Raw genomic sequence first — 9,955 nt, forward strand, 5'->3', positions numbered from 1 at the left:
AAGGGGGACGGGCTCCAGGGGCGCACGGTGGGCCCGGCCAAGCCCCCTGAGGGAGCAGCGCGCGCGATGCCCCTTCGCGTCCTCCCCCGGGAGGCGCCACGCCACGCGCTCTGATTGGTCGCTTTTCCCCGTGCCCCTTCGCCGTAGCCCAATCCGAGAGCTCGGCGGAGGGAGAGGAACGCGGGGATTGGCTGAGCACGGCGGAGGGTGGGGCAATCGCCGCGCCCGCGCGAGGGAGCGGAAGCGCCGCTCTGAGGGGGCGGCGGTGCCGGTGCCGGCCGGGCCCAGGGCGGAGAGCGGCGGGACCCGCCGGGCCTGGGGTGGCCGTACCGGGACCGGCCGGGTTGAGGCGGTGGCAGTACCGGGACCCGCCGGGCTGCGGGCGCGATGCGGGGCGGTCGCCACCTCCTCCCGCTGCTGCTCCTGGCGGTGCTGCGCGGGCTGTGCCACGGCAGGGAGCCGGCGCCGGGCGCCGTGACCTGCGGGTCGGTGCTGAAGCTGTTCAACACCCGTCACAGCGTGCGGCTGCACTCGCACGAGGTCAAGTACGGCTCCGGTGAGCAGGGCCGGGCCGGGGGGCGGCGGGAGGTGGGAAGTGATGGGGGCCGGGCTGTGAGGGGGGCGGGAAAATGGCGGGGAAGGGCCTGTGTGTGAGGGGGCAGGGAAGGGGATGGGCCAGTGAGTGTCTGGCAGAGGGGTGGCAGGGAAACAGCCAGAGGGGCATGGGCAGTGAGGGTGGCAGGGTAGGAGGAGGAGGTGAGAGTTCCCGAGAGCCATGTCCTTGGTGCAGAGGGAAGTGGCAGGCCAGGGATGGAGGGTTGGGGTGCACAGGACACCTGGCAAGGACAGGAGGTTGCTGAGGCCTGGGGTGCACGAGGATGTGACTGGGGAGCTCTGTGCCCATCCTTGAGGGCAGCCCTGCTCTGTGTGAAGGGCCTCAGCAGGACCTTCCCAGTGTCTGCTTTGGCAACAAGGGTGCTGGTCTGCTTGGACACACAAAGAACTTGGGTTTTTTTTTGAGAAAGGCAGGATGGTGTGAATAGTGCCCATCAAGGATCAGATATTCTTCATGTGTGTTCACCATGAACTTTGGCAGTTTGCACCTGCTAACACGTGGTGTGTTCAACTTCCTCAATCTGAAAGATTATTTGGTACCTGCATTCCCTTTGCAGTCAGTAAATGGACTACAAGAATTAAATATCTCTTAAACATGAAGGCATGAAAACATAAAAGCAAATTTCTTTAGTTCTTTCAGGACTTTCTGAACTGGGGAAGCAGATTAAGTCTCCTGCCATTTCATTCTGTTCCAACAGGAAGTGGACAGCAGTCAGTGACAGGAGTTGAAGCTTCAGACGATGCCAACAGTTACTGGCGGATCCGTGGGAAGAGCAATGGCAGCTGCCAGCGTGGGACACCAGTGAAGTGTGGGCAGGCAATACGGCTGACCCATGTCAACACGGGCAAAAACCTGCACACCCATCACTTCCCATCACCACTCTCCAACAACCAAGTGAGTTGGTTTAAATCTTAAGCTTTTATATAACTAGTTATTGGCAATACTGTCTCCAGTTTCTCATGCTTTTGGAGAATCAGACTTGGGTGCCGGGTGCCAGGACCAGTGTGTGCATATCCAGAGTTCAAGTGTATGCTTTTCTTCATCTGGAAATAATGTATTTCAGTTCTTGACAGAGGTGAAATTTAATATGTGCCAGTGTTGGTGTTTCACAGTAGTTTTAATAAGTCTGTTTCTTTATTTGTTTTTGTTCTGCACTGTTGCTACTGGGACTGTTCTGAGATGTTTGGTGTTTTCAAAGTGCAGGACACTGGGCACCTCCCTCAACATGGTGAAGATTCCTCTAGAGCAAGACAACTAATCATGTGTTAAGACACTGGGCATTCCTATAGCCAAGTTGCTTAGTGATCAAATCCATTAGTGATCTTCTTGCTGTCTCCATTTCAGTTCACTATTCCTATTTATCCGTTCTTCCACAGGAAAACTGAATCTACTCTCACCATTGTATTTAATTATAATTTTGTACATATCTAGAAGAGTCTTAATTTCTACCTGTAATAAAGTCCCAGTCTTGTCCTCGAACAAAAGCTACTCCAAGGCTGAAAATCTCTCTTAAATAATGGAGACTTTTGGAAGTTTGTCATATTAGTCATATCAGTCTTCCATCAGGCTTTGTATATTGGTTGTTACATTCAAAGTTGGAAGACCTGACTCTGTGAAAAAGGTTTGTCTTTCACCATGAGTAAAGTGGCTGAAACAATAAGGTCCAGCTTTCTGTTGGGTGTCTATAGAATCTGATTATTAAAGGAAGTAATGGAAAAATAGCATTCCAGAAGAATTATTTAAAGAAAAGGTTGTCTCTAAAACCTTCTCTCATGTTTCATTTGCCACTGCAGACACTTTGTGTAACACTGTCATTACTGTAAAAACATTCAGCAACTGTCATTGTGTTTCTTTTTGTTTGCCTGAGTGCCCAGAGCTTGACAGGACTGTGACTTGTGGGTTATTGAAATATAGTGCACTTATGAACACAAACTTTTATTTCATCCTCTTAACAGAAGTTGCATTTTCAATTAATACATTGTCTTTCACACTTTTGTGGCTACGTAAACTTGAATTAACATGTCCATAAAATTTTAGGTTGTGGGGGTCCAAACTATTTGTCTTCTGTTTTCAAGTTGCTCATCACTTCTAATTATCAGATTTTTAAGAATGATCAGATTTTTAAGAATTAAAAACTGTCTAGAGTCCCAAACAGTTAGAGCTTAGCCTGTGTAGTTTCTGGAAATGCTTGGGTGTTTGGTTTGGTTGTTTTTTCATGCATAATGAAATCTAATCTCTCACTTTTGTTTTAGCAGGAATTAATTTGTTTCAACCCCTGTCTTTATTTGTGTTAAAGAGCTATTTAGCTGTCTATCTGAAGGAAGAGTGTAAACCATAATAGTTGTTGACCCAACTGTAAACTCTGTATAATTAAGTAAAAAAGGAAATATAATACTTGATGAGCTAAATTGCTGGGATGTTGTGATAAAAACACATGCTAAAGAAGCTGTGGCAATGGTAGAAGATGGTGATACTACAAAACTAAATGTCTACAGTTACAAATCTAATTCTGTGGGGGAAAAATTTGTATCAACCTTAGAGTTGTTTCTTTTGATTTTTTTCCTCAGGAGGATTGTTCTGATCTCTGTGCTCAAGTCTTCTTTGATTTCATTTGTATGTTGGGATTGATTGGCACTCTTTGCTCAGATTACACGTTGGAGCTTGTTGGCCCTTTGTATTCAGATTGTAGTGGTAGAAACTTCCCGCTTCTGGATTTGATACCTGTTGGCAAAGCAAAGTAACAGCACTTTTCCTTTCCCCATCCTTGCTTTTAAACTCTGCCGACCTCGTGGCTGATACTCGTGTGCGTTGGAGGTGTCTGCTTGTGTTTTCACTTCAGGGGGTTTGTGTCTCTAACAGGAAGTAAGTGCCTTTGGTGATGATGGCGAAGGAGATGACCTGGATATCTGGATTGTGCAGTGCAGTGGCACGTACTGGGAGCGGGAGGACGCCGTGCGCTTCAAGCACGTGGGCACCGAGGTGTTCCTGTCCATAACGGGGGAGCAGTACGGCCACCCCATCAGGGGCCAGCGGGAGGTCCATGGCATGCCCGCTGCCAACCATCACAACTACTGGAAAGCAATGGAGGGAGTCTTCATCAAACCCAGTATGGACCCTGCCAAACACGATGAGCTCTGAAGTGACAGAGGATCCAAAACGCTTCAGCTGACTCCAGAGTTTGGAGATGCTAATCCTTGGTCTCTTCTAAGTCCTGCCTTGCCTGGCTGACTGATTTTCTGTTACTGAAGGGCATTAGTTCATTCTAGGAATGCAGCACTTCTGTGGGGAATGGCCTCAGCCAGGTTCAGCCACTGACATTTATTTGGCAAAATCCTTTCTGAATTTTCAAGCTTTATTGGTGAAACTAGTTCATACATCTGTTAGTTTTTGTTGTCATTTGTTTGCTTGTTATTTTTTCTCAAATTTGAAGGAAAGGGAAAAATGGAAGTAATACATTTCTGTAGTCCCAAGTACAATAGAACTTTGTATTTTGTAATCTTTTTCCCACTATAATATTTGGAAAGTGATTTCTGCTTCTTAGCAAAAAAATGTCATTGATGAGGAGATGGATTGAGTCTAGAAAGGGAAAAATGGTTCTCAAATATGATGTTTTTTGAGTGGCTTGGAGTCAGTTATTAATCCTTTGAGTAAAAAAAAGTATCCATTTGAAAATTGTTCAAATGTGTTTTGTGAGTTTCATTCTGTACTGTATTGGAAGAGTTGAAAATACTGTGTACTTTGGAGTAAGAAGACAAAATTTTAATATGTTCACTTTGTCCGAGAAGTTCAGATGTTCTGGTAATGATGATGCTGGCTAATGGTCCATTGCTAAGGCTGACCAGCTCTATGAACTGGTGCAGAAAGCAGCTTCTTGTTTAATTAATATTAGAATTTTATAAAATTCTCTATGGTGTGAAGGAACGGTTGAATTTGGCTTATGTTGTACTTTGGTTTCACTCTGCAAGATCAGTATGAGAATTCAGATGAATAAATAGTGGGCATATACCCAGTTTGGGGTTTTTTGTGTGAATCCAGAAGAACAAAAAGAATCTTAGACAGTGTTTTGCTCCTGGATTTTTGACAATGGAATGTGCTGGAGTGCTAGCAAGGAACCTTCATTGAACAACTTACTTCTTGAATGTGTTTGGTACACAGTGTTACTGGCAACACTGACTAAAATACCATACACCTGCTCTTTGCTTTAAACAGAAAAGCTCACCAAGTGAGTGAGAAAAGTCAGAAAATTCAGGTGTCCTTGTTTCCATGTGTAAATAGTTTACTGATTATAGTGCTCATTAGTCAATCAGTTAAAGAAGCAGGAAAGTGATTTACTGCTTTCACAGCCTCACTTGCTGCAGTGTCAGGCTGTGTTGAGAAGGTGCAACGAGTAGTTGCAGTTCAGCTTTAGCAATACCGTGGCTGTTCTGTAGGTCCTGCTCTGCAGTGCCTTGTGCAGGTGCTGTCCAGGCCAGCTCCAGGTTTATTTAAGTGTTTCCTACCTGGGAAGATTCTTCCTACCCTATGGAACAAAGCACTCCAGTAACAGTTGCTCTGTGTCCCTCACTGGTTTTTTTTCAAAGAAGAAGGTAAGAATGTTTTCCTATGAATTTTAGTTGATGTGTGTATTTAAGGATTGCAGGCATTTTGGAGGTTAAGTAGGCTGTATTTTGCTGGTTTGTATTAGAAGTAAACTTTTATGTGATTAATGTTTCAGGTTCACTGATATTCCTGACTAATTGGTATTGAAGTTGTAGCTATAAAGGATAACTATTTAAAAACAAACCAAACCTTCTACATAAGCAAGGTGACTTTTCCTTTCCTTTATTAAAAAGGAGGACGTTTTCTTTTGAAGATGGTATGTAAGTAAACGCAAAAAGAGTGATAGCATTTGACAGGAGGAAAAAATAATTTTGGCAATGAGTTCTCTGTCACTAAGAGCTAAAATGCTCTCTGCCTCCACCATATGGGCTTAGTGTTGGTGCACCTATGGAATACTGAGCTGGCTGAGAAAGGGGCAGAGCTGTGTGGCTCATGGTCTGTGTGCCAGGTACTATCCCTGTTTGTCTCTGCCTGGATATTTCTGTTGCTAGCAAAGGTGTTCATTGATCTTATTTATTACGCTTAAGTGGGATCTCACTGGACCTTTTTCTGTTCTGTACTTTGGCGAAATTGGTTTGGTGAGGCTGAGAAAGAACTGACTTTTTAGTCCTGCTTACTTTGTAATATGATCTTAATTTTGAAAAATACTGGCACCTTTTGTTCCTAAAGAGCCAAACTTCCCCACAGACAGGTATCCATGAACACCTTATTTAAAGACGTATTCAACAACATTCCAGTCAACTGAGTTTCCTCCACTTCTGATTCTGACCAAAGTGTAAAAGTCACTTGGCCTTAATATTTCACTTGGGCATGTGTCACAGTAGCTTTTTTAGTTGGTTGGGTTTTTCCCTGATTTTTATCGCTATAAAAATGGTGCTGAAAAACTCTTAAGAGGCCAATTGAAGTACATCTAACTTGGGAAAGATCTAATACAGGACTTACAGAACCATTGGTCCTCCCACCAGGCTGAGTGCTGGCTACAAAGAAAGGCCATTGTTACATGGAAAGTGCAAATGTTATAGCTGTGAAAAATGATGGCTCTTACTCATGTGAAAGTACTGAGATTTCAGAGTGTGATTCAGGTGTTTTTATTTAATTTGGCTGCTTACAGTTCAGCTTTTCACTCCTTCCAGGACAGATGAGCACTAGAGACTTGGAGAATCTCAGTTTTTGAATTTCTGGGTGATGTTGTTTGTTTTCCATACGATTTGATCATCTACCTAAAGATGTTGGGGCTCTAGGGTAAAGCATGAAATGCTGGAAATGCTCATTGCTTTTTTTTTTTTCCTTTATGTTAGGGTGATAAACTAAATTTTGTAATACCTTCTGTCAAAATTCTGTATATGCTTCAAGGGAAAGCTGTTTATTTTGACTTTTGATGCTAGCAGAAAATAATTCTTTTCAATACCAGATGCTTTCAAATCTCTCTCTTAGTACTACAAGAAGCCTTTGAAAAGGTGTGCCAATGTTGTTATTCTTTCTTTAGTAAACTAGAAAGGCTTTTGAGGAAAGAATTAGAGGGCTCTGTCTTTACAGGTGTTCCTAGTGAGAAGAGTTGCTAAACACTATCTACTCTGAACTATGTTGAAAACAATCTGTCAAATACTGCACTTTACACACATATATATGTATATATCTAGTTCAATGTAAAATGACAAAGAGTTCCTTAGATGCGCTGATTTTGGAGGCCAGTGTGTGTCTACAAACATTTTTACTCTTATTTTTATAACTGCTCAGCATATGAACAATTTCCACATGTTTTGACTTGTCAGTCTGAATGAGGACTGGTGTTAGTTCTGCAAAAGTGCTGGAAGGGATGTACAGCTCATTGATTCTTCATTCTGAATGTTGAGCCTAAATATAAACCAATGTTTTAAATTTAATTTTTTATGTTTGGTAATACTAATTTGGTTTATCTGTTCTTATTAAGTTAAATTAGCATCTCTTTTTAAGGAGAAACAATACAGTCAAAACGACCCTGTAACAGTGATGTTACTCAGCAGTATTTTTAAGCCTGTGAGTTTTGCTGAACCTTCTTTCTCGTCTGCCTCTCTTCCCCAGCACTGAAGCAGTAGCTGACACCGTAAATGGACCACGTTTCACATCTGTACTAGGCAGAGGCTGAACCTTAGCAGGATCTCCTTCCAGCAGCAGCATCTTGCTGTGTGTCTCACTCCCTGTGTGGCATCCTTGCTGTCTCTTTGTTAAATTCCTTGCTGGGAGCTGGCTAAGAGCCTGTGCAAGGTTTGTGTGTGGAAGGTGTCTGATGCTGCTGCCCCTTTCTTAGTTTTGAGTTTGCATCTGTGTTTTGCATTTGTTGGTTTTGCAATTCTCTCTTCAAACACATCTTCGTGTAATCCAGCTCTGGGCCACCATTCAAATATGTTTGATAATTAATTGCTTCATAACATGGCTGTTTCATTAGCTGCCTTTCAGGAACCTGTGTTTCTGGGGTGACAAGACAGCACTTGTGGTTTTCTCATTAAGCTTTGTAAGGAAACAACAAAAAAAAGTTGTAGGTAAGAATATGCTTCCCTCTTGATTGTGTTTGATTCTATCCTGTGGAGTAGGAAGCGCAGGCAATGGTTTGCTTCCCCAAGGAGGAATAAAATGTTCAACCTTACCAACTTGGAGCTGCATATGAAACACAAGGCAATTCAAACTTACTTAGGGTATGTAGCATTTATTATGTAAGCAAGTCACAAACAGTAATAAACTTTAGGGTACTAAGGGTTTTTTAAATGCTTACAGCAATAAATATCTTATACTTTCCCCCTTCCTCTCACTGACAGTGTAAGTATCTTAGTGCTTCCATGTTTACACAAATACTTTAGCAGGACCTGGAGTGTTTGTATCTAATTATTTCTTTTTTACTCTATGCAAAAGGTGGAATTCCTTCTCTTCTGTTTCCTGAATCAGGCTTGCAGTAATTGCAGTAATGTGTGGGAATTGATTGAGAGATGGTCAACCAATTCCTCTGAGGAAAATACTGAATTACTTTGGGTGTGTATAAGACAAGGAGGGAATATGGTGACCACCTTGAAAAGCAGACTTCAACAGCTGTACCATTCAATGCTTCTTTCTCTTTAAATTGCATCAAATTAAATTGATTATGAAAACCTTTTTACTATACTTAGTATTATGCTAATTCTAAATTAGCATGAAGTTTGCAGTGAAATCTCTGACAGCTCTGGTAACTGATTCAATCTGCTGTTCGTGAGGGATTCAGCTGTCTTCAATCCTTTGGGAAAATGGTGTCCTGCTTCATTAGGGTATGAAGTGTTAGAAGCTGTATGACATCTCAATGGTACCAAACTCTTAAGAAACATTAGAAATTAATCAGAAAGTGTGCAAACTGTAAAGCTGCCTGATTAGTTCCTGTGTGATTTTTGAAACTATAAAAATAATGTGTAGGTGCTGACTTTGCATGTCTGGAGGACTGTTGAGCTTCGACTGATCTAAGGCTCCTTGCTTGATCTCTGTGATAGTTACGTATTTATTCACCTAAGGTTCTTTTTCTGAGAGTGCTAATTAGTAGTACAAGTGTGTGCTATACTGAAGGTCGAAGTATCTCAAACCACAGCTAACCATAAGAGGCGATAGGCACCCAATATTTTTCTTCAGCGGCTGCCGCCTGGGCCCCGTCTCTGCCGCAGGCTGGAAGGGTCGGGCTGGCTGCAGCCGCCTTCCCGCGGCTCCCTGCGCTGGCCGGTGACTACTCTGTCCCGCCTAGGGAACAGCCCTGTGAATGACGTGTATGAAAACTCGGGTGGGGTAGATGCGAGCAGGGCCGTTCTGCGGGATCTCCGGTATCCCGATGGGGCAGGATCGGGCCGGGAGCGCGGCCGCCGCTAGTGAGCGCTGCTCGTCCGCCCGGCGCTGCCGGCTCCCTGCGAACCTGCCTCTGGCAGCGCTTCAGGAGCGCAGCTTTGATCGCTGCAGGTTTATACTCTTCAGGGGGAAACAAATAACATCCTCTTCTCCCGCGTTACACTATTAAGGCGATCAGCTGCTGCGAGACCGCCTGTGCGGCCGTGCCTCGCGTTAGGTGCGCTCTGCCAAGTCATGTACGGCTCGGTTATTCGAAAGGGGAGTTTAAAACTAGCGTAGGCTCTGAAGCGGTGCCTCGGGCGTTTCTGTTTACTGTTTCTCTTTAGGATCGATAAAGTGCGGTCAAGGATGAAGTCTGTTTGCTTACAGTAGACATTTAAGGCAATTACATGTATTGTAAAATTAAATATCCGTTTCTGCTCGGTGGGGAAAGGAAAGGCACAAAAGGATCGTTAAACAGGGAGCTCGCCTCCTTCCGTCATCTACAACAAAACTCATTGCGTTTTGCAAGATCTCGACAGCAAAAGCTAAAACCAAGCGATCTGTTGCACGTCAGTGGTAGCACTTACATGAACACCTCGTCCCTAGCGGGACTCACCTGGCTTTCCTCGGCTCTTGCTGGCCCACTTTTCCTGGAGTGGATCGTGTGCCATCCGCCGAGGCTTCCCTTTGGCATGAGGATGAAAATCCAACTGCTCTCTCTTACCCACAGTATCGGTTTGCGAGGCGCCGAGAGGCTTCGCCCTGCCATCCTGCGGGAATAGAGTTTCCGATGACTGCGTGGATCACCCAAGTCGTCCCCCACCAGCCGTCCCCGGTGGGGACAGCGGGCTGGCGGGTCCAGCTCCCCTTCCTCCCAGCGCAGTTATTGCCGAGGGCTTTGTTCATATGCCAAAAAAACGTAGATTC

The 9,955-nt window shown here is 44.3% G+C and overlaps 1 protein-coding gene across 1 annotated transcript; it reads left to right on the forward strand.

Moving 5' to 3' along the window:
- Nucleotides 1-216: 216 nt before the first annotated feature.
- On the forward strand, nt 217-4,392 carry SDF2L1 (stromal cell derived factor 2 like 1). Its single transcript, XM_071572039.1, has 3 exons — nt 217-556; nt 1,314-1,510; nt 3,476-4,392. Exons 1-3 carry the CDS (start codon nt 388-390, stop codon nt 3,752-3,754), a joined length of 645 nt encoding a protein of 214 aa, XP_071428140.1. The 5' UTR covers nt 217-387; the 3' UTR covers nt 3,755-4,392.
- Nucleotides 4,393-9,955: the final 5,563 nt, after the last annotated feature.

This window comes from Pithys albifrons, chromosome 17 (assembly GCF_047495875.1).
Source record: "Pithys albifrons albifrons isolate INPA30051 chromosome 17, PitAlb_v1, whole genome shotgun sequence".
Taxonomy (NCBI): Eukaryota; Metazoa; Chordata; class Aves; order Passeriformes; family Thamnophilidae; genus Pithys; species Pithys albifrons.

Bases quoted from the DNA above. Each gene is read 5' to 3' on its own strand.
- SDF2L1 (XM_071572039.1), top strand. From the start codon at position 388: ATGCGGGGCGGTCGCCACCTCCTCCCGCTGCTGCTCCTGGCGGTGCTG. The intron at 557-1,313 runs GTGAGCAGGGCC...CTGTTCCAACAG, and splicing joins CGAGGTCAAGTACGGCTCCG to GAAGTGGACAGCAGTCAGTG. The intron at 1,511-3,475 runs GTGAGTTGGTTT...TGTCTCTAACAG, and splicing joins CACCACTCTCCAACAACCAA to GAAGTAAGTGCCTTTGGTGA.